At 41.6% G+C, this 23,992-nt stretch overlaps 2 protein-coding genes across 6 annotated transcripts in view; one reads left to right on the forward strand and one right to left on the reverse strand.

Annotated features, from left to right (window-relative positions):
• The first annotated feature begins 450 nt into the window (after nucleotides 1-450).
• ATP5PO (ATP synthase peripheral stalk subunit OSCP) lies at nucleotides 451-7,036 on the forward strand. The gene is made up of 7 exons (XM_083608887.1): nucleotides 451-587; nucleotides 2,424-2,474; nucleotides 3,435-3,545; nucleotides 3,789-3,918; nucleotides 4,504-4,616; nucleotides 5,723-5,809; nucleotides 6,845-7,036. Exons 1-7 carry the CDS (start codon nucleotides 558-560, stop codon nucleotides 6,956-6,958), a joined length of 636 nt encoding a protein of 211 aa, XP_083465013.1. The 5' UTR covers nucleotides 451-557; the 3' UTR covers nucleotides 6,959-7,036.
• A 1,902-nt stretch (nucleotides 7,037-8,938) lies between these two features.
• ITSN1 (intersectin 1) overlaps nucleotides 8,939-23,992 on the reverse strand; it is an 86,892-nt gene continuing 71,838 nt past the window's right edge. For all 5 annotated transcript variants that reach the window (XM_083608829.1, XM_083608831.1, XM_083608830.1 and 2 more), the window contains 11 exons: nucleotides 22,807-22,928; nucleotides 22,092-22,198; nucleotides 20,651-20,834; nucleotides 18,813-18,911; nucleotides 17,472-17,639; nucleotides 16,056-16,268; nucleotides 14,229-14,350; nucleotides 13,398-13,480; nucleotides 13,228-13,311; nucleotides 12,161-12,334; nucleotides 8,939-11,221 (listed from right to left, as the gene is read on the reverse strand). In XM_083608829.1, coding sequence (XP_083464955.1) covers nucleotides 11,073-11,221; nucleotides 12,161-12,334; nucleotides 13,228-13,311; nucleotides 13,398-13,480; nucleotides 14,229-14,350; nucleotides 16,056-16,268; nucleotides 17,472-17,639; nucleotides 18,813-18,911; nucleotides 20,651-20,834; nucleotides 22,092-22,198; nucleotides 22,807-22,928 — 1,505 coding nt within the window. In that variant the 3' untranslated portion in view covers nucleotides 8,939-11,072. The remainder of the gene's footprint in view (nucleotides 11,222-12,160; nucleotides 12,335-13,227; nucleotides 13,312-13,397; nucleotides 13,481-14,228; nucleotides 14,351-16,055; nucleotides 16,269-17,471; nucleotides 17,640-18,812; nucleotides 18,912-20,650; nucleotides 20,835-22,091; nucleotides 22,199-22,806; nucleotides 22,929-23,992) is intronic.

Raw genomic sequence — 23,992 nt, forward strand, 5'->3', positions numbered from 1 at the left:
CACCGCTTCGAAAAAGGCACGTAATAAATTCAGGGTAGATGATGATGATGATAATAATAATAATATTTATTATTTATACCCCGCCCATCTGGTTGGGTTTCCCCAGCCGCTCTGGGCGGCTTCCAACAAAAGAATAAAAATACATTAAAACATCAGTCATTAAAAACTTCCCTACCGCGTAAATTACGCTTATGCATTAAAAAAAAACACAAAACTTTTGCCTTGCTTCCTTTAAGCACACTTTCTTCTCTCGGCGCTTTGCAAAGCAGGATACAGTACTCGGAACACGAAGCTGCATTCCCCGGAACCTTGCGATTCCAAGAAGAAAAAGAATAACGTTCCTTCTCCGATCCCAAACTCGCACGTGCCGCCCTCCACGCAAACTTATGGTCTTCCGCCATGCCCCTTTCCGCCTCGCCCACTCGGGCGACTAGTTCTACAGAAACTACGATTCCCAGAAAGCCTTGCGCCTGCGTGCCCGGAGCCGAGACCTTGCGCCTGCGCTCTTCTCGTCTCGAGGACGGGAAAGGGCCCGGCTTGACCTACAGGAGGAGAAGATGGCTGCTGCAGCAGGGTTGGCTCAGAAGGTGAGCAACGAAGCCTTGGGAAGGAAGAGGGGGTTCTGCTGGGGGCAGGTCTCTTACCTGAGGATGCCTCACTTGGCTTCCGAGACTGAAGCCTGGAGGCTTTGGGAGAAGGAGGAAGAGGAGGAGAGGGGAAAGTCTTAAACCCAAGTGGCCCCAAGAGGACTTGGAGGGTCTCCGGGGCTGCTGTGTGAGTGCCTGTCTGCAGCCTGGGCTTCCCTTGATGCCAGAGATAAGGAAGGAAGCTCAGCGAGGCAGGCTCCTCTGCTACGTCCTCCTGCCACTGAAACCTAGGAAGGGGCCTGACTCTTGAGTCAAACCATTGGCCTATCTAGAGCATGCATCCCCAAACTTGGCCCTCCAGATGTTTTGGGACTACAACTCCCATTATCCCTAGTTAACAGGACCAGTGGTCAGGGATGATGGGAATTGTAGTCCCAAAACATCAGGAGGGCCGAGTTTGGGGGTGCCTGATCTAGAGTACTACTACTACTAATTTATTACTTACACCCCGCTCATTTGGCTGGGTTTTCCCAGCCACTCTGGGGGGCTTCCAACAGGAGATTAAAAATACATTAAAACATAAATCATTAAAAAAACTTCCCTAAACAGGGCTGCCTTCAGATGTCTTATAAATGTCAGATAGTTGTTTATTTCCTTGACATCTGGTGGGAGGCTGTTCCACAGGGCAAGAGCCACTACCGAGAAGGCCCTCTGCCTGGTTCCCTGTAACCTTCTTGCAGGGAGGGAACCGCCAGAAGGCCCTCAGAGCTGGACCTCAGTGTCTGGGCAGAACGATGGAAGTGGAGACGCTCCTTCAGGTATACTGGACCGAGGCCGTTTAGGGCTTTAAAGGCCAACACTTTGAATTGTGCTCGGAAACATACTGGGAGCCAATGTAGGACTTTCAAGACTTCTTTCAGGACTGGCTTTGACCAGGGTTTTGGGTAGGGGTTTCTCCCAGCCCAACTGGAGATGCTGAGACCGTCTCCATAAAAGAGATGTGCTGCCATACTGACCTGTGGCCCATTGGTCCTGTTTGGTTTGCCTCCTTGGATCTTGCCCCAGCCCTGACCTCTCCTCTGTAGTTCATGGTAGATAAGCGTAGGGTTCTAATGGGAGACCTGTGTGGTTTCTTGCCTACCAAAAGATGAAAGCAACACAAGAAACGCTTGGGAAGGAGCAGTGGATTTGATTTAAATCAAATCAATTTAAATCACTAGTCAGTAAGCCTTGATTTAAACCATTTTTTTACAGAAAGACATTCTTGCTGGTATAATCTTAATATTTACAACCAGATGAAGGTTTCATTTTGGAATAATAAATTTTCAAGAGTTTTTACATTTACATCAAAAATTGCTGATTTGGTTATACTGTACTATTAGAAATACCTAAACAGATAATTATGAAATTATTGTGAGGTTTAATAAGTTAACTGTTTATATTTGGACAACTTTTCTGCTGTACAGTTCTTTATTGGAAGGATAAAAATAATAATTTCCTTAATAACAATTTAAACAATTTATTTAACTAAAACAATAACATTATAGTATATGTATCCATGTTTGTTAACTCATGTGGTTAAATAGTTTTAAAAAAAAAAAACCTTAGGAGTTTCACCACACATGAAAAACTTAAAACAAATCCTTATTTCCTGATGAATAGCCTTTGGACTATAATGTAACTTAAATAGAAAACTATATTTAGAAAGATTTTTCCTCCAAAAGCATTTTCTTTTAAAAATCCGATTTAAATTAAAAAAATCCATTTATGGCTAATGTTGGATTTCACTAGTTTTTAAAATAATATAATGTAAATGACAACTTTTTCTTACTGTAGGTGCGCCACTTCAGCACCTCCCTAATCAGGCCAGCATCAAAACTGGTACAGGTAAGTTTATTTATTTATTTTACAAAACTGTGCAGATTAATTGCACCAAGTTGCAGGTGGATATTGTTGTAGGTGGCAAGTGTACAGGAGCAACCTGATAAGAACCTGAAAATGTTTACCAGGAAAGAGGCTCAATTGCCGTTAGGGTGATTTACTTCCAATTAAAGATCAGGGTTCTAGATAAATATATCTAGATTGCAGAATGCAGGGCCTTGTGTGCCACTTAAACTAGTGTCAATGTCCATATTTATAGCTAGCAGTCATGTAGAATCTAACCTCAATATGATAGATGCAAGCTTTATAATGTGGCCAGTCACAATTGAAAATCAGCTCTTAGGGTCTGTGGCTGCAGCTGCTGTGTAGTGTGTTTAATGAACCATATTATGCCTCTGCATTGTCTTACTGACCAATTTCCAGTGGATCAGCTAGCACCTGTCAGTTTCTGGGATTCCTGGGAAGGCTGGGGGTTTGGATGAATCTTGGTTTCATTTGCTGGATTTCTCTTACGTTCTTAAGCAAGAGTACAAATTGGCAAATACTTAACACAAATTAGTTATGCCTTAATATTAAGAGTTCCTAAGTATGCATTTTTGTTTTCTTAAAACACAGCAAGGGACTATGGGAATTGTGTGGGTTTTTCTAAAAAAAAAAATTCTGGTATTACACCTATCACTCCCTCTATTAGCAGTGCTGGCAGGGGGGGTGCCAATCTTTATGTAGCTAACACAGCACCACTGATGTACAAAAGGAAAGTATTGCCATCCCTGGGAGAACTCAGAAGTTTACAGAAATACTCACAAAAAATTGAAATTAATTTAAGGGAGAACCCCACTCCCCATAAAAAGGGGACATTGAGGAATGAGTATGCTTCCTAGGCAATGGATCATTGAGAATCAATTGAAATAGACAGTTTTGTCTTGTGCATTGATTTTTATACCTTGTATTTTTTTTCCTCTGAAGCCACCAATTCAAGTATTTGGGCTGGAAGGTCGATATGCCACTGCGCTCTACTCTGCTGCTTCTAAGCAGAAGAAGTTGGACCAGGTTGAGAAAGAGCTGACTCGAGTTCTGGTAATGTGATTTTATATAGTCCTATTGCACACCACTTAGCATCCATTTCCACTGAAGATGCTGATGCAAGTCCTTTTTTTACTTATGCTGTTTCCTTCTTAGTGGAAAATCTTTTCTCCGTGGTTTGTTATATTTAGTTAAAAGGGCAACTTAAATACCTTTATGTTGCATTATAGTTATGTTGCTTTGACCAGAAGCAAACCTGATTTTGACCAAGAGATGCTTTTCTTGTTCCAAATCCAGACACTTCTGAAGGACCCTAAATTATCTGTCGTTGTCATGAATCCTCACGTAAAGAGTGCAGTAAAGCAAAAGACCGTGAATGAAATTTTAGCTAAAGAGAAAATGTCACCTGTCACTGTCAACTTTATCAGTAAGTAGTAGCAGTCTCTCTGTGGATGAACACAGTACAGTGGTGCCTCGCAAGACGAAAAGAATCCGTTCCGCGAGTCTCTTCGTCTTGCGGTTTTTTCGTCTTGCGAAGCAAGCCCATTAGCGGCTTAGCGGGCTTAGCGGATCAGCTGATAAGCGGCTTAGCAGATCAGCTGTTAAGTGGCTTAGCGGCTTAGCGGATCAGCTGTTAAGCGGCTTAGCGGATCAGCTGATAAGCGGCTTAGCGGCTTGGGGAAAAGGGGGGGGAGGAAAAAAAACCTGCAGGAACTCGCAAGACATTTTCGTCTTGCGAAGCAAGCCCATAGGAAATTCGTTTTGCGAAGCACCTCCAAAACGGAAAACCCTTTTGTCTAGCGGGTTTTCCGTCTTGCGAGGCATTCGTCTTGCGGGGCACCACTGTAAAGTGGGTTGAGTTTCACAAATGGGCTTCGAATAATAGGACTGTAATATTGTAAACACAGTTTAGACTGGAAGGAGATTTTCTTTGTAATTTGGCACTGTTTCATTACACTTTTAGTACAGTTTGAATGTACATAATGTAACACCTGCTCAATCTTTTCCCAAGATTTGCTTGCTGAAAATGGTCGCTTGAAAAACACGCCAGGTGTAATTTCTGCATTTGCTAAGATTATGAGTGCATTCCGTGGAGAAGTTTTATGCTCCGTAACCACTGCTCAGGTAAGCAAATGGCATGCAAAACTTCATTTAGAGGTTTTGCGGTCTTCAGGGTTTCTTAGTCTAAAGCCACCTTCCCGAGCCTGATGTTCGCCAGATGTTTTGGAGTACTACTTTCATCCTTCTCATTGACCAGGAAGATGGAGCTTGTAGTCTTAGCATCATCTACAGGACCGCAGTCTGACCTATAGTGTAAAGAAGTTGGGGAAGGGTTATATTTGCAAAATGAATGGTACTTTGTTTACTAGCACTTAACATATGTCTGCAAAAGGGTTATTGGAACTTCAGTATTCATGTCACATTGAACTGTTGCAAGCACTTGTTCCTCTTCTGACTTTAATCTATTTAGCCCAGTCAAGTATTCTTAAATTCATCTCTACAAATAGCTAGCAAACAGTTTTTCCTGTTCACTTTATATGCTCTCTTAATTTTAGGTGGCAAAATGTTCATATTCTGAGACAGGACCAACATCTTGCTTTTTTGGTAATAACTGAGGACAATGCTATATAACACTTGGATTCGTCATTAATTAGTACTCCTGTTTTCAGCATTTTTTCAACATTTTCTAGCATTCTAGATCCTCTAAACAATTCTGCCACTCCATTCCTTAGAGCTTTCCTAGTTTTCCACTCTTGTTCTCTGCAGTGGAGAGGGCAACATGAGACAAGGGAAGAAGTCATCTTATTTTTCGCCTTGCTTTTAGCATTGGGATTTGTGAAAAACTCTTAGCCAAGTTTTTTTTTTAATAAATAAATAAATAAACCATACTGCAGCCTAACTTTAATGTTAGTCCAGACCCTATACTGAAAACATCATTGTGAGTGCATGGTACATCTTAAAACCTTTTTTACTCAGAAGATGTCACAGATTAAAACACATATTGCAGACATTTTGACTCCTAAAAAGTGAATTTCAGTTAACTCGTGTAAAATATCAAATTGCTATTTACTAAGCCAAGCAAAGATGCTGCCACTTTCTGTTTCCAAGCAGAAAAATGCCACAACCTTATTGTATTGTATGTCAGTCATGGGGGCTGATCGCTTATCTTTCTGTTACATCGTTGCTTGTTGACTTTCTGAAGCTCTCTGTTTTTGTCTCAATATGTTAAGCCCTTGGATGAAGCTAATCTTACGGAGTTGAAGGCAGCTTTGAATGGCTTTTTAGCTAAAGGAGAAATACTGAAACTGGAGATAAAGGTATGGTTACAGCTATGCAAAACAGAACACTCTCTAATAAATTAAAAGTGACTAAGAAGGGCCATCTCAACAATCTATAAGAACTTCTCCATCGGCCATAGAAAGCTTCCCTTAAAGGAAAATACACCCTCTTCCAGATGTGGATAATGCGTATTGGGCAGCCTAGCTGTCCAAGCTTATCATAAGCCAGGGATGAGGTATCATTATGACTTGGCAGGTCAAATCACTCTGTTCCCACCCTCTTATGTCAACATTGGCAGGCAGGCCAACTAACCTTTCAGTCTCCTGACCATTATTCAACCGTGTCTTCTGCAGGGAATACCTGTATGGCCGAGTTCCCTACAGGGAGCTTTGCTGAACAGCAGATCCAACCACATCTCTTTATCTGTCCCACATCAGCCATCACTTATTATATCAAGTGTGAAGCAGATGGGCATGACTTGGGGAAAGAGCTTCATGGACCAAATTTGGCCTGATAGCTGGAGCTTCCCCATTGCTCTCATAAACCATGGGGACTTGGCCCTGAATCAAGGCTGCTGGCTTGCTGTAGCCACTGGTTTCAAACAGGCGCCCAAAGAAATGTCTTCCTATGGTCTGTTGGCTGTTCAATTGCTTTAGACTTAGAATAGCCAATTCAATTGGAAGCAACAAGCAAATCTACCCCCCCATCCCCCAAAAAACCCATAGGGACAAAGAGGCATAAGAGCCATAGGGTGGAATCTAATGTAGCGCTAATCGTAATCGTAATATTTCTTCTGATCTCTGAAAACTTAAACATTGACAACAGAGGTATCAGTAAAAAAACCCATTATATTATCCTGTCTTGTGCAGGATAAGAACCGTTCCTTAGCCAAACATAATGAGTTTTGGCCCGAGCAGCCTACAAAAATACTTCTTTGCAAAGGAACTTGAACATATGTCTAACACAATTGATTTGTCAAGATCTAAACCCAAGCATTGTAGTCTTTTATGTTATCATGTAGCCCATTATTCTTACTAGGGAATTCTAATTAGGAATCTTGGTTTCCCCCCTAGACTGACCCAACAATCTTGGGTGGAATGGTTGTCAGCATTGGAGAGAAATTCGTTGACATGTCGACAAAGACCAAGATTCAGAAACTAAGCAAGATCATGAGAGAGACTGTCTAAACATCTTGAGATGCTTCCTCATCCTGTAAAAAACCTAGTCAGCTGTATGATGAAAACAATAAAAATGGTTCTCCTTAAGCAGTTGTTGTTGGTGCTTCAGTGTTTGGATTTGGTAGTTTGAAATGGATCAATATTTAGTGTTCCTTTGCCTTTAAGTCACCATCTCAGTACCTTTTTGCAAGAATTATTCCTTTATCATAGGTTTGCTGTTAAGTGCTAGTGACTGCAAAATTGGCAGTTGCAATCATATTGAAATTTCTTTCTTGGTTTTGACAAATGTTTGTGAGTGATCAGCCCCCCCCCCCCCGAAACTGACTGATGCTCTTATGGTCCAGCATGCTTTTAAAATGGCACTTTTGAATGATTAAATAAATATTTGATTACGAACGTTACGTGTGGAATCTTTCCAAAGGAATGGCTTACGTGACCTTGGCTTATTTTTACTCATTAATGTTAAAGCACTAAATGGACTCTGTTGCTGGCCATTCATCTGTTCAAATATAAATGCAGTGCCCGGGGTAATAATTTGCATGCAGATTACACAGCTTAACGATATTGACATGGCATAACCTCCTATTGGAAGGCTAGTGTCCAGATGAAGGGAAGTAATAGTACCATTCTATTCTGCCTCGGTCAGACTACACCTGGAGTCCTGTGTCAAGTCCTGGGTGCCACAATTTAAGAAGGATATTGATAAGCTGGAATGTGTGCAGAGGAGGGCAACCAAAATGATCAAGGGTATGGAAACTAAGCCTTGAGGGAACTGGGTTTGTTTAGCCTGGAAAAGAGGCGACTGAGGGGAGATATGACTGAGGGGAGATAGGACTGTCACATGAAAGATACAGGAAGCTTCTTTTAACCTACTCCAGAGGGTAGGCCCCACACCAATGGTTTCAAGTTGCAAGAAAAGAACTTTCAACTAAACCTGAGGAAGACCTTTCTGTTCAGCAGTGGAAGAGTCTCCCTCAGGAGGTGGTGGACTCTCCTTCCTTGGAGGTTTTTAAGCAGAGGTTGGATGGTCATCTGCCATGGATGCTTTAGCTGAGATTCCTTCATTGCAGGGGGTTGGACTAGATGACCCTTGGGTCCCTTCCAGCTCTACAGTTCTGTGATTTTATAATGGAACCTTATTTATGCAGACTGATAAGGACCCATGTTTGTGGAACGTAATTTTTAAAGGGTGCTGAGATCTGTGTAGAGTGACTGGAATTACTGTTAATAGGCTGAAGTTAAGAGTTCTGCAGAATATTACAAAGACGGGGGTCAAGACTGGACCTACGATTTGTCTTTCCAAGGTTGCAGAATCTTAGAGCTGGAAGGGTCATCTAGTCCAACCCCCTGCAATGCAGGAATCTCAGCTGAAGCAACCATGACAGATGGACATCCAACCTCTGCTTAAAAACCTCCAAGGAAGGAGAGTCCACCACCTCCTGAGGGAGACTCTTCCACGGTTTAACAGCTCTTACTGTCAGAAAGTTTTTCCATACGTCTAATACTCTTAAGTGCTTAATTCCCTAAGGCTTCTGTTTTCCTTTTAAACCTGGAATTAATATTTTCTTTTGCAGTTAAAAAATGGCAAGAGCGGTTTAGAAAGGAGCTTGGCAAAGCAATTATCTCAGGGGTGAAGAATCTACGGTCCTCTGGGTGGTGTTGGACTACAAGTCCTATCTTATCTGACCATTAGCCATGCTGGCTGGGGCTGTTGGGAGTTCTAATCCAACAACATCTGGAAGGCCACAAATTCCCCACCCCTAGAATATACTATCAGGGTTATATAGGCAATCCCTTTCTTCCTCTGTGAGTCCCCCAGCTTCTCCAAAGACAGATAATTCATGTTCACCTCAGGGAGTATGGTCCCGGCTTTTTTCACAGTCTGAATGATAGGATTCTTTCCACATTATGATTATTTTTGTATCTATAAAAATACAGTAACACTCATCTTCATTACAATTCTGAGTAAAATTAGCCCAGCCAAAGAAGTTTAGAACGATGACATTTAATATTTTTCTGCCACTAAAGGATTTGTACCTTTTTTCCTCTACCACAACAATGTGTTATTTTCATATACATTATATTTCATAAAATGTTTTGATATGGAAAAAGGAAATCATGGGTTTAGTTCTATTTACATACTTTTAATTGAAACATTTTTGTACCAACATTGAAAAATAGAAACTTAAATTTTTTTTTTAATTGTGTTTTCAACCAGTCAGTGGTAAACAATTGCATGCCTGTTAAGTTAAACTTCCTCTAAAACTTGGTCATTTGAAAGTTTCTAACTAAAGTGTGTTTCTCTGTTCCAAAAAATACATAAGTATGTCATTTCTGATACAAAATTCTACACTATCTTCAATAAATAAATAATAAAGCGATTCTTAAAAGTATGAAATGTAAACTTTTTCGTCCCTCCAACATACAGGATTTTTAAAAAATAATTGCTGAAAATAATACAGTGGTCTCCTTGGAAATAATAGTACACAGACACTTTCAAGCACAGTTTACACTTATCACCAGACCTTAGCTACCTATCAAGTATAAAGCTATCCTAATTTCCTAAAGGAAATCATAAAATTTTGCTGTGCTAGAGAACACCATCTCCACAGGAAACATGGAAACTGATACCAAAAACAACATGCAAAGAACAGTAAAGCCAACACGTTTCACAAGAACATTGACATGCTAACAGAACAGTCAACACCTCCCATTCTTAAATTCCTTACAAAAATACCCATTTCTGCATGATCCTTGGGTAACAAACTGAAGAACTGGAAACACAAAGAATGAATGTGCCTGGTGCTGAAATGAACCCACTCGCAAAATTCCACCACTAACATTGTCCCTAGTTCAGCAAAGTTCTCAAGAACATCCTTCTCTTGTTTGAATAACTTTGCTGAATCAAGGTTGTCCTGTGTGGGTCACTGTGAGAGTGAATCCTTACATCTGCAACATAGCAATAAATCCCTTTGCAAAAACTTGTGACACCCAATGTTGAAACTGAAATTTTTTTAGTGAACCACTTTTGCAGTTAACACTTCGTTGAGCTACAGTATGCTACCACCCTGATTTCAAAACCATGGTGTCAAATTTATTTAGGCACAGTACTATTCAATAAATTAAGTCCTTTCTGACTGCTGCTAGCCTCAGCTTTCCTGAGCTAGAGCAGCTGTTTTCTGGTCACTGCCTTTGCGCAATTGAGCAGCAGTTTAATCATGTTTAAATGGTACAGTAGAACACACAGAACGACTCCGCCAAACCTTGGTCTACAATTATTTACAACCCAATTGAAATGTAACCACAAAAAGCATTGATGTGTGGATACACAGTACTCCATTTGGGTGAAAGACACCCCAATGCCAGTGGGAAGCAGCAGGGATCAGGTCCCATTTATATTCTTCCTAAACAGGGGGTACGCTTTGAATTACTGGTCCCTAGACCGGGAATCCACCTAATATTTGCTGCTTCCTAATAAATACTTGGAAAAACCAACCTTCCACTCATTGAGAGCCCTCCAGATTATGGGCAACTGTCATTTAAACTTCAGCTTGGAATAGTCTTTTCTTCTTCTCCCCCACCCCCACCCCTTTTATTTTTCAAAAACAGATTCAAAGATCAGCATAAATTTCTTAAAAGAAACCCAAATATCTTACATGGCAAGAATTCATTCATGTCATAGGTATTTTCTATATAAATATATTCACATTATGTTTATACACCACTCTGTGGGGCAATAGGCACAACATTTCTAGGGGTAATTTACAGAAAGTCTGCAAAGACATGTCAGTGCCACCCTCTCTTGTTTGTCACCACTTGCTGCAGTACCCAGAAAAATGTGCAGTGTTTTAGCACAGGCTACAGCTCTGTTTTTCTAGAAATCCTGAAAGCTACAGCAGAAGTTCCACAGAAAATAAAACAAACAAAAAACAAATCAACCCCCCCCAAAGTTACATTTTCCTCACAAACTTGGAATTCAATTTTCTGCAAGGATTATCCAGCTACAAAGAGTTGTGTGGCATTGATAAGTATTTTGTTTCATATAAAAGGTCTGAAGATTCCTAGACAGATTTTGTAGGCGCCTATTGCAGTGTTTTCAGGTTAGAAGAAGCGTCTTCCTTTTTTAAGGTTCATCAAACAGCTGCAGATCCAGTCGGACAACTATCTCTCCTGTTGGAACTTCATGCAAGAGAAGACACTTTGTCACTGGTCCCTTTGAGCCCTGGTCCTTCTTAATGTCTGCTACTCGGATTTCTGTTCGGCCTAAAAAGTCTGAAACAGAAAACATACATAATGGTTAGAAATTACATATTCCCTGCTCCCATGAAGAACCACCTCTGGCAAGATGTTAATTCAGAAACAGCATGAGCAAACCAAAAACAGACGCAGAAAATCTTGCTACGCATGCAGGGGTTTTATAATCTGTCAATGGAGATTGCTTGATTTTCAGTTTCATTTCACTGGTGTTCTAGTGCTAGAGAAGAAGGGGCAGGGACATAAACCTGCAGCAAAACCTTCAAACTAAACAATTAATGGAAGCAGTCAGTGAGGATAGAGGCAATAGGAACAAGAAAATGAATATTGACAGAAAAAGGGATGGAAACAGGAGATGGGGAGTTCCTCTGCTACGTGCAGGCCAGAGCAAAAAACTAAGCAGGAACCAATCATGTACTGTAAAAAGGTAAAGGGACCCCTGACCATTAGGTCCAGTCATGGACGACTCTGGGGTTGTGGCACTCATCTCGCTTTATTGGCCAAGGGAGCCGGCGTACAGCTTCCAGGTCATGTGGCCGGCATGACTAAGCCGCTTCTGGTGAACCACAGCAGCGCACAGAAACGCCGTTTACCTTCCCACCTGAGTGGTACTTATTTATCTACTTGCACTTTGACATGCTTTCGAACTGCTAGCTTGGCATGAGCAGGGACTGAGCAACGGGAGCTCACCCCCGTCGCGGGGATTCGAACCGCCGACCTTCTGATTGGCAAGTCCTAGGCTCTGTGGTTTAACCCACAGCGCCACCCGCGTCCCCAGTCATGTACTGTATCTAGAAGTTTTTTTCACTGCTGCCTAGAGACCAAGGTGGAGACTCAGCCCACACACATGGACCTCAGCAGAGGGACAGCAAAAATGAGCTACCCTAAGTTGTCGTACACTCTCATAGACATGTACATAACCAAAAGACCAAGCTCAGAAGTAAGAGTGTCACTTACCATCTGGTGAGAACTGATCCCTCTCAAACACTGTTATGCAAAGCACATCCTGTTCCAAATCTTTGATAAAGAACTGGCAGTTAGAATTCCACTTGGGGTTCAGTGTGTCCTGTATAGTCTTGGTAATATGACACTGAGAGCCCATCGTCACTTCACAATATGGGTTACTCTTTCCTGAAAGCAGAAGGCAAGTAGATGCACAGCCGTGATCAAACATTTGCACACACAAATTTGGTAACTTGCTTCTGTGGTTTTGACACGAGAGAATCGGAAAAGGCTTTTTGTACCTCCCCCATTTGATTTAGCGAAGAAAATAATCAAATGCATCGGGCAGCCTGTGCTGCCTGTGGGTGAGTATGCCAAAACTGAATCCGGCATCAGGTATACAAGATTGCTTTCTACATCAAATCTGACCCAGCCAGGGCTGGCCCAAGACATTTTGGTACCAGAAGGGAACCACAAAATGGCACCCCACCAGCTTGCCAAGGAAGAAGGGGTGACGGAAGACCTACATCAGAAACAAGGGGGGAGTGAAGTTCTACACTGGAAACGAGGAGGGAGAACAGCAGCAGCAACAGCGAATGATGCATTCATTGGGTGCCAGATCTGCCCCTGTGGATCCTGCCACCTGAGGAGGTCGGCTCACCTTGCCTCATGGTGTTGGCCAATAAATAGGGCCATGAATACCATGGGGGGCAAATTTGGGTGGACATTTCTCCGGGCTGTGTGGGTGTGTAGTGGTCGGTAATCCTTCTGTTTGACTGTGTGCCTGAGAATGCAAAAAGAGCTGGGACTGGCAAGCCACAAAACATGGCTAAAGGGGGCATCTAATGCAGATGGGAGGCTTTCACCATGTGAAAATCACTAACACTATTTTAAAATTTGCTGGCTATATCAGTCTATATAGAGTGCAACAAAACACTGTTTTACAAAACTTAACATTTCCCCTTGACAACCTGTTTTACATTAAATGATCCAAGCACCCAAGAAGTTTCCCTTCTTTTTGTCACATTTTACACACAACACACACTTTTATACACACACACAGAGAGAAATGAAGTTCTTACCGTGGGATCTGCAGGGCTTCAGTTCAATACCTTCAACAATGTTCACCATTAACCTTCCAATACCGGTTGCCCTTTGGGATCGGACTGTGGCAAGAACAGGCAAGAGTCATTAAAATACTCTCTTGAAATTTTGGGGAAAACGTCTAAATACTGTACCCCCATTGCGGTACCTAAATAGGCCTTTTCCCTCTTCTTCTTCTCTGTTTCTATGTAAAGTTCAGAAGCGGCTTTGATTTTCTGAACCCAGGCCGTCCTTGAGAGAGAGAAAGAGAAGGTGAAAAGGAAATTACGTATCATTATGAAGTACGTGCAAGTGAGCAAAGCTGACTGCATGCAGGTAGGAAGAAGATCTAGATAAAGGCATTAACGTCTTTGCATTACAGTCATACCTTGGAAGTCGAACAGAATCCAAAACATTTGGAAACCAAAGCGCAGCTTCTGATTGGCTGCAGGAACTTCCTGCAGCCAATCGGAAGCTGCGGAACCCCGTTGGACGTTCAGCTTCCAAAAATAGTTCACAAACCAGAACAGTCACTTCCAGGTTTGCAGTGTTCAGGAACCAAAACATTTGAGAACTAAGCTGTTTGAAAACCAAGGTACGACTGCATGTTTAGTTCTCAGGAGAAATCTGGATGTGATGTCAGAGATCTGTGAATAGGACCTTCCCTGCCATTGTTGCATGTTTTCAAGTTAATATTGGCCACGGGGACCCCAATTCAGTTTGGGATAGTGGTGCTGGTACAGAGGAGATTTAACCTTTTCCCCTGCACTGTCTTCCCAGTTAAAATTTCTCTAAGACTCAAAGCAGGCAGCCCATGGTTGCTAGGGGAGGATAAACAAATAAGGGAAAGTGCAAGTAAAAAAGATGGCAGCATCAGAAATGGGAGAAATCTCATTATGAAACACTGTGTGTGTGTGTGTGTGTGTGTGTGTGTGTGTGTGTGTAAGAGCTTTTACATATTCCCATTATGTTCAGTGCCAATACAGAGATATCTTTTTACCTTTCATTTATGCTTTCTGCACGGAGTGTGTAGACTCGATCAATGTGAGAGATATGAAAGATGGGCTCGTCGCCAGAAGGATCCGTGGGTAGTTTAACCAAGACCTCGTTTAGAAATATGGGCTGCAAAAAAATAAACAGTTAAGTGTTAAGCTAGGTCAAGTCAGAATGAATGCTCTATAACAGGAGTCAAGTTCAGCAAAAAAAATGACTAGCATGCTGTGCTCAGGACAGCTGGGCAGACATACCCTTAAGAACTAGGAGTGCCTCTGAGCACATGCTCAGCCCAGGAATTTGTGATCAGTACCAGAAGAAAGATCACACATCCTTTCACACAAAAAATCATTTCGGGTCTCCATCCCACCCAGGACCATTTTTCAGAAACCAATTTTTAAGGGAGAGTACGAAGCTTTTTAGCTGTTGCGATTGTTAAGATACTTTAAAAAAAATCTTCTTATAGAAAACACATAGTTCAATAATATACTGATATAAATATATATAGAGAGAAAACAAAACAATTACAAAAACTTTACAGTGCAACATTTTGTTGCAGATCCCACTGTTGTCTACTAGCATGGTTCAATTTCTAGGTGATTTTTAGCATTCACAGACTTTACCATAAAGAAAGAGGGTAAACATCTTACCAGACTGCACCAGGGAAATGGTATCCCAAAAGCAAATCCAAAACTCAACAAAAGTAAACAAGAAAGAGGTGTTTTTCAACCATCTATGGCTAGTTAACAGAAACCTGGACCCTTAACACAGTATAGCTTTTCTTTTGGATTAAGATACATATAATCATTGGCGTTATCTGCCTGAACCATGAAAATATTTGAGAGTTTCTAGCCTGGGCATCAATCCAGATAAAGCTTTGGCCTGGGCCAATATCCACACAACACTTTAGCATAATGATGATAGGGCAGGGTGGGGACTCTACAGCTAGAAATGTTGTGATGTTTTTCCTTGAAGGAATGTGTCAATAATGCATTAAATGTCAGCTTTACTCCCACTCATAGCAAGTAGCAACCTATGCTTTTCTTTATTCACTGGCATGGTAAAAACAGTGAATATATTACATGGTAACTAAACCAGGGTTATTACACGCAGCCAATTACATGGTGGGCATGTCTTCTGAAACCCATTTGTTGCATTCTCACTTCACACCTTTACATCATCATTGTGTACTTATGTGTGCACCTTAAAAAAGGGCTATATTTAAGATGCATCAAAACTTGTTGAGTGGAGTGCTCCTCTACAATGTCGCAGTCATCTAGGAAGCTATTATTCCATTCTCCCTTCCTGCCCCCCTCCCAGTTCATCATTGTGTCTGTTTGTTCCATCCTCACTAGGTTCTTTTGAGGGATTCTGCCTTAGTTGCCACCTCCAAGGTTTTCGTATGTTTGCAGGTCTTGCTGTTTCCTTGCTTGTGCTGACACCTCAGCGGCCCTGTTGGACTACAGTCCTGTTGGCAATCATCAGGTGAGTTCACTGTTAGTATACATCAGGTATGGGGAACTTTTGACCCTCCAGATGTTGCTGAATTACAACTGCCATCAGCCTCAGCAAGCATTGCTAATGATGGAGGGTGAGGGGAGTTGTAGTTCAACAGCATCTGGAGGGCCAAAGGTTCCCTGCACTGGTAAATATGCCTGGAAAGATCTCACTTCATATTGTAAAACAGACACATTTGTGGTGTCCATTTGGTTTTCCTATACAGAAAATATATCCAAATAAGAAATTTCTTGTGTTGAATAAACACCTTTTCCATGTGAAAAAGTAATTGGACGTTATCAATATTTCTGAATTTCCATTTAAAAGAAATTCTTACCGTTTTGTACATTTTATACTGCAGGTTAGACTTGGGGCTGAAGACCTTATCTGTGCCAGACGAGCCGAGAGGTTTTATTATCTGCGTCAGCAGGAGGAAGTCGTTGAACAGAAAACCATACAGCTCCTTGTTGCTCTTGGCCTTGTAGAGTTTCCCACTGTGTAGAAATTTGCGTGGCCCCAAGCAGTTTGTAACAGAGTTAAAAACAAGTTGCTGATGGGAACAGAAAGGGAGGGTGGGGAGGGGGGGAAACCACAACAAGTGAGATGAATAAAAATATACTTGTTCTGATACCGTTGGATACAGCTGCAGAAAACTGACAGAATCTGCAGAAATCTGACAACAGCTTCAGCTCATTTGCAGGCATAATGATGGCTTAGTGCTTGACTCTCAGCAGTGAAGTGCCAGCACTTGGTGGAATGGCAGGGACACTTCTGTTTTTCCTAGAACTATCCCTTTGGCCTTGTACCCTTCAACAAGGCTGGGTTTACTTACGATGAGAGGAGAAGGATTCTGACTGATGCCTGATTTTCTTCACTGGTGCTACACATTTGTATAGGAAGTAGGAGGAATGTGTAGACCTAATTAAAGGCTGCATTAGCAGATCAAACTAAACCATAGTTTAGTGTGATGTCCACAAGTAGGAATGAGAGGCCGTGATCATTGGGCTCATGTTCTCCCCATCTCCTTTCCACACACATGTGCAGTGAAAAAGGGGGAACATGAGATGGCAGCAGCTCGTTCTGTCTTGCGCACTGTACCTTAACCTGATGTGCAAACATGGTAGGTGAGTTATTACAGATTGGTGTCAAAGATTTGAAATGAATTCACCTAGTTTAGCTGACCATTTCCCTCCACTGTGCTGAATTGTAATCTGTACACTCTTTGGGGGCAGGGAGTTGTCTTGCTTTTATACCACAAAATGCTAAAACCACAAGGCACATTGATGGGCCTTAGTAAGTAAGTAAAAAACAAATGCACAACAATTTCAAGTGGTTATTTGTCTGGAATGCCTACTTTATACATTCCAGAAATTTCTCAATTACCCTAGAGTAATATGGCTAGCAATTCCACTTTGCATCCTTCGTATACAGAACTTGCTTAACTTTTCTGAATCAAAGCTAGATTTTGCAGCATACTTTATTTGGGAGAGGAGAGGGAAATTATGAACTGAATAAAAGCTGTGGTCTTCATTTCATTGCAGAAACGTTAAGTGACAGATGGCTGATGTAACGGGTTCAAGAGATAAGTGGAAAGAGAAAATTGGCAGGGAAAAATGCCAAATGAAGAGCAGGATGAATTTGTGAAGACTTACCAGCATCTCTTTAGCTAGAGAAGTTTATCAGCATTGTTTCATAAGCCATCTTTTCTGGAAGATTAGTAACTACAGTCTGATTCTACGTATTTCAGCTTTACCTCTGATAGTCCTTCACACTGAACGTGAGCCTGGATCCATTCAAGCCTGTCTGAGTTCTCCTTCTCACGCACCCCTTCATTAACCTGAGAACAAAGTTCTTCCGCTTTCTCCAAAGCCTGCTTCAAATGGCTGTGATCAGGGTGATTTTCAGGAGTATTTTCTAATATCTGCAGGCAAATAAACTGGATCAGGTTCTTATAAAACTGCATATCTATTCCTTCTTAAGCACCTGAAAAATTAAATATATCTTTACAGATATAAAGAACATTAAGCACCCAAAGTAAATGTTATTAAATAAATCCTGCCCTAAATCAATGGAAAGAAAAACATCACTGCCTCTTGATTGCCAAAACGCTATAAAGATTACTTCTCTTCAAATCAATCCCTTTTTTATCTTCCCTGTGTTAATCTAATAAAAATGGAACATTTCATTCTCTTACACAATCATTTATTTAAAGAAAAATGGGCCTGATCCGTCCCCACTGGAGTTTTTGCCCTGTAGGTCAGGGTCTATCCTTCTGATTAAACTGCGTGCTGGAGGTGAAGAAAGATGAGGAAGAGAACAGTCCTCTTACCCCAGGCTACAAATTCACATAACTAAAGAAAACAACTTGCACTAAGAAGGGGAAGGATTTCTCTTTTGCACCAAGTGGGGCAAAACGCTGCAGCTAGACTGTTGATGGGAAAAGACTATTGCCAGCAAATAACTCCCATGCTCAAAAGCTTGCACCAGCTGCCTAGACACTATAGGGCCAGGTTCAAGGTACCTGTATTAATTTATAAGGCCTTTACCAACCTGGGTTCAAGATACCCCAAGAGCCACCTAATTGGTTATATACCTGTCCAATCACTGAGGTTTTCAGGGGAGTCATTCTTAATCTACTGACTCACAGTCAGTAGGCCCAGCAAGCAGTTGGCCTACTGGGCCATTCTGGGCAGACCACCATGTCCTGAGCCCAATTTCATGTATGGAAAAGTTCAAGCCATGACCAAAAAAAAAAAAAAAAGAAGAAGAAGAAGAAGAATCAGGAGCTCACTCTAAGCGTGTTCCCGGATCTTCCTTTGCATCAAAAATTCAGCATTTTGCTGTCTTTTTCTGTTGTCCTGTAGAAGACACCAGAAGTTGTGCAAGGCACCCAGTTGAAAGAATACTAACTTTTAATGTGCTCCCTATTGTTCCTTTGCATCCCCGATTTGAATTCGGACATACTGCACATCCTCATGAGTTAATAGACTATAGAAATACGGATCCCATGCAAGAAAAACTTAAACTCTGACTCTGGCTTCTTAACTATAGCAGTTTTGGCAACATATTTCCACACATTAGCAAAAGGACTTACATTTTTAATTATCAGAGGATATCGCGTTACTCGTTGCATAGGCTTTAGCAGAAAACTTGACAACGGCATTCCTTTACAGCGAGGCTCCATAGCTAACCTCTGAAATATTGAGAGCAAAAAATGTTGGCAGCTAGTTTATGAAGGTCAGACACAAGTATTTATAAAAATGCCCAAAGCACACTGTGGTCTCCATTTATTCTCTACAAATGTGGCTTCCTTGGAGTGGTGAGGACATGCCAGGAAGCAATTTCAGTGGCTGCTCACCAGTTGTGAAGTGTTCTTCCTTCAGAACATTGACAAAGGCTAGGTCTGTTCTCGAGGCCATAAATGGTCTTTTGTGGTTGGAAATAAGCAGGCGGTTCTTTTATTGGCACATTTAAGTCAACATTTTTAATCCAAGTAGACTTTTTATTATGTGATCTCAAACATTGTTTCCCTTAGGTGGCAGAGACAGAATAGTTTAAAAATGAGGCCTGGATCACAATTACTAGTTGTTTGTTGTATTCTAAGATTCTGTAAAACAGTTAAGCGTATGCCTCAAGGAAACAACTGTTCAAGTGTTTTCAAGCCTGTGTTGGTATACGACATGCTATTCCATTTATGTTATGTGTTGTATTGGGAGGAATCACACTGTCTGTAATGTGTAGAGCAGTGAAAATCCAGCATTTAACACCTTCCTGTATCTAATTATCTGTCAACACACATGCTTCAGCAAGGCCAAAAGAGAAGGCGGGGAGGGGGAAAGCCAACTAGGATTTAAAAACAGAACTGTCAAAATAACGCCATCATTCCGCAAGTACAATGGGCAAGGCAAGACCCCCACCGCCCCGCCCCATGCTCCTTTCCCAGAATGGAAAGAAGGGGATACAAAGCCAAAGAGAATTTACAACCAATTCACATAAGCAAGGGTAAAAAAGACAGAGTTTCCATTTCCAATTCTTGCGTACAATCCTTTCCTGAATGGGCACAATACCCACATGCAGAAGATTTCTCTATACTACCCTGGTGCATGTGTATAGGCACACTACAACTACCGCATCAGGCCATTAGGGGGAGCAGAGAGCTAATATCCTGTGACCATGAGGAGGGAAGTGCCAGGCAGAATATGAGAGACTCATACAGTTCTGTCATTACTTCTGAAAGTCTAAGATCCACACTGGGGTGGGGGAAGAACCAAGGCCCTGTTATGTCCTTCAGCGCATAGGCACTGTGCCCTGGGGGAGCATATAATATTTATTCGCTCACTTGCCGTGAATCTCTATTGTCTATTCATAGCAAGAGTACAGAATTTCCCCACAACATTGGCAATTTTTATTGGGATCCTCCTTCCAGAAGGATTTGGTTGGCCACTTTTGGAAACATGATTTTGGGAACAGATAGGTCCTTGGCCCGAGCAAGCAGAACTCTTCATGCCTCTTTTGTGCACTCAAGGGGGATATATATATACGCAGTCTGCCATGCCAAATCACAAACTGTTTTTGAAACTCTGTTGATTTTCAAAAGCAACCTGCCACACTGTACAGAGGACTTCAGTTTGAAAAGATGTCAAAAGGCTTGTTGACAGATCTCTAAACCGTGACCCAGGTATAGAGGAACATGACAGAATCAGGATCCTGACGGCAACCCAAGGTGGCAGTGTAGTGACTATCTCCACTGCCACTTTCAGCTAATCTCCGGTCAATTGGTCACTAGTATAGGACGAATGCAGAGAAATCAGTTAAAATGTGTGAAGCTGCTTTTGGTTACATTTCCTATATGGCTCTTTTTAAATAAATTAAACCCAGGAAGTAGATGCACGAGTTTCTTTGAATAAATTACCAACGTGGATATTTTCTTACTTTAACGAAGTCCTTGAACTCGGGGACTTCGTCTGTCTTCTGCTGGATGAGGGCTGCTCCGTTCAGCTGGCAGCTACAGAATCGAATGTAAGGCTGCATGTGTGGAAGCTGTGCTGTCAGGATATCGCCAATCATTTTGACAGGCATCCTCTCTCCTGACATTTTCTTACGAACACGCAGCGCTCTGAACGCAAAACAGAAAACGGGGAGAGATGTTGATACATGTTCAGTTTAATATAGTTGTACTATGTTATGTTATGTTATGTTATGTTATGTTATGTTATGGGACGCGGGTGGTGCTGTGGGTTAAACCACAGAGCCTAGGACTTGCTGATCAGAAGGTCGGCGGTTCGAATCCCTGTAACGGGGTGAGCTCCCGTTGCTTGGTTCCTGCTCCTGCCAACGTAGCAGTTCGAAAGCACGTCAAAGTGCAAGTAGATAAATAGGTACCGCTCCGGTGGGAAGGTAAACGGTGTTTCTGTGCGCTGCTCTGGTTCGCCAGAAATGGCTTAGTCATGCTGGCCACATGACCCGGAAGCTGTACACCGACTCCCTCGGCCAATAAAGCGAGATGAGCGCTGCAACCCCAGAGTCGGTCACGACTGTACTTAATGGTCAGGGGTCCCTTTACCTTTACTATGTTTCCATATAAAAGCAGCAGAGATCTATTATGGTAATGCTGTCTTATTGTAAATTGCTTTGAGGTTTTTTATTAGTATAAAGCGATACTGAAGTCAGATCAATCAAACCATAACAGGTTAGCCATCATTTATGCATTAATATAGAGCAGGGGTAGGAAACTTTTTTGGCCTAGGAGGTTAACTCTGGCAGGTGGGTACAACAGCACACTTGTCAAGCTCCTGACACCAGATGATTGACATGTGGCTTGTCCCACCTACCTGTCCCTTGCGTAGTGTGTCTCCTAAGCACCTAACAGCCAGCTGGTTATGGAGGATTACGTGAGTAGTGATCTCCCATTGCTTGTTTGGAAATGGCCTGTTAAAAATTCCCATCACTTACGAACCCAAGATCTGTACAAAAAGAAGCGACTGCTTAAAAAAGGAGAAAATAAATTGCACAGTAGGATTCATAAGTCGCTGGAGTGTAATGTGTCTCACTAGAAACATGCCCATTAAAAACTTGACTTTGACTTCAAAATTGTATGTGGTGGAAAATTTTGTAAATGCACATTGCTTCTTTACTGCACCATCATATTTTGCAACTACATTCCACCTATGTAAAGATTTATATACACCCCACCCTTTGCACAAACCATATTCAGCCATCATCATGAAAGGAAAAACCAGACTTAAGAAAAATGCATTATTTCAATCCCTATAATATTTTTTTTCTTTCCATGTGCTGCTGAAAAATGAGGACAATGAAGGAGAAAGCATCCAAATATGTAATTCGCAATAAAATGTTTTCAAAAGCAACTTACTTCAGTAGTTTGATATTGCACATAATCAGCTCTTTCCAATTTACAAAAATCATAGCAACCTCTTTTTCTGTCAACAGCTCGGAGTCCATCAGTGGCTTCTGGAAGATCTGCAGATTCAAATGAACGGTTTAGAACACACAATAAGCCTATTCACTGTGATTCATCTGCAGCCACTGCTTTGAATTAAAGCTCCGCAGATCTCACTTCCTGCCTCATTCTGATCATTTGATGGAGTGAAATGCAGTCAAAGATAAGCACTTTTTAATTCCTTTGGTTTCAGCGGAAGATACTTAACTCTCCCATTCAAAGCAATCAGAGCTCAATAGCCTTAACTGCAGCAGGAACATATCCACACCTTAGAATAGTTGGTGGTAGGGGACTACATGAGGGCTTCTCCTATAGTAAACTGCAATAAACTGTTAGATCTTAGCCTGTATTTTTTTAGTCCCTTCCAAAAATATTGCCTTCAGAAAAACAGTGAACAAAAAATGCCTTTTTTCCCCCTATTCGTTTGCAGTCTCCTTCAGGGAAGCTATTGATCATGGGATAACTGGGACACACAGTTTTGATTTCCAAAGTTCTCAAATTGCACAATTCCCATTCAATCCTGCAAAGGTCTGGTTTCAAAAATTTCATGTTTGACCCCTTTTACGATGAGGCCAGGGTGAGAAAACACATCAGGAGATGTTGTTAAAATGTGTACAGTCAGCCTCACCTCTGTTACCAGCTGCAAGTCATTCACATAGTTCTCTTCTGTTACTATGAGTTCATGGATGTAGCCCTGACGTTTCCTTTCGGTAGGTGTCAACATGTCTAGGAGGTGCAGATCAGCACACCCTGGAAAACACAAGGAAAGGAACAGCATTCACTCTATGGAACACTAACCCAATTCCTCATAAAAGGCTAGTTACAGTGTTGAGTTAACCATTCTTGATATCTGTGCTACAAATAGCACAGAATGGAATGTGTGGGATGTCTGGCTTGTTTGAAAAGAGTATTAAAACTGCACCCAAGGCATAATTCTCTTGGAGAAGGTAAACCTGTGTTTGAATTCAACCACTTCAGAGTGCAGGCTGAGGCTTAACATGTGTCTGAAGTGACGACGACTTCCAGTGTCAGCCAGAACTAGGTCTATTGTGCTAACCTATTTAAAGCTGACAAACTAAGCTTTTAGAAAAGGCAAATTATAAGGTTGGAACCACCTCCATTGCATTGTGTTACTGAGACAGAACTCTCTCTGTTTATACACCTAGGAAGGAATATTATCTCAAGCAATTGTACACTGGATTCAGTTTTCAGTTGATAGCACTTTGGAAAGCATCTTTGAACTGGCGATATTGATTGTATAATACTTTCGTTAAATTCTGGACTGAATTTTTACACAGGTGCCCCGTTTTGCTTATCTAAATTGAGTTTTATAATTTACACTGAGATTTTATCATTCTTTATCTTACGCTACCTAGGATGCTTAACTGAAGCCCAGTCTAGAAAACTGCTAAATTAAAAAAATAAATAAAGCCTACATTAAGACTTCAGGGTGATCTCTTCTTTCTGATGTGACAAGCAACTCATTTCCACCAGGATCTGAGTGTCATGCTTTTAGATGCCAAAGTTGAGAGCCTACTCTGGTATACAGACTTTAACAACTAGACAAATGGCCAACACCATTTGGGGAGAGGCAGTAACTCAGTGGTAGAGCACAATTTTTACATGCTGAAGGTCCCAAGTTGAATCCCTGGCATCCCTAGCTAATTCTGGGAAAGGGCCTGTTTGACACCCTGGAGAGTCACTGTAGATAAAAATGAGCTAGATGATCCAATGATTGGACTCAATAGAAGGCAGCTTCATATGTTCCCAAGATCCAAATCTGAAGCTTGACGAACCCACAAATGCAGATCTTT

Source organism: Podarcis filfolensis (assembly GCF_964270895.1).
Source record: "Podarcis filfolensis genome assembly, chromosome: 4".
Classification (NCBI taxonomy): Eukaryota; Metazoa; Chordata; class Lepidosauria; order Squamata; family Lacertidae; genus Podarcis; species Podarcis filfolensis.

Excerpts from the sequence above, each read along its gene's own strand:
- ATP5PO (XM_083608887.1), top strand. The coding sequence starts at position 558 with ATGGCTGCTGCAGCAGGGTTGGCTCAGAAG. Across the intron at positions 588-2,423 it reads CAGCAGGGTTGGCTCAGAAG|GTGCGCCACTTCAGCACCTC; the intron begins GTGAGCAACGAA and ends TTCTTACTGTAG. Across the intron at positions 3,919-4,503 it reads TGTCACTGTCAACTTTATCA|ATTTGCTTGCTGAAAATGGT; the intron begins GTAAGTAGTAGC and ends TCTTTTCCCAAG.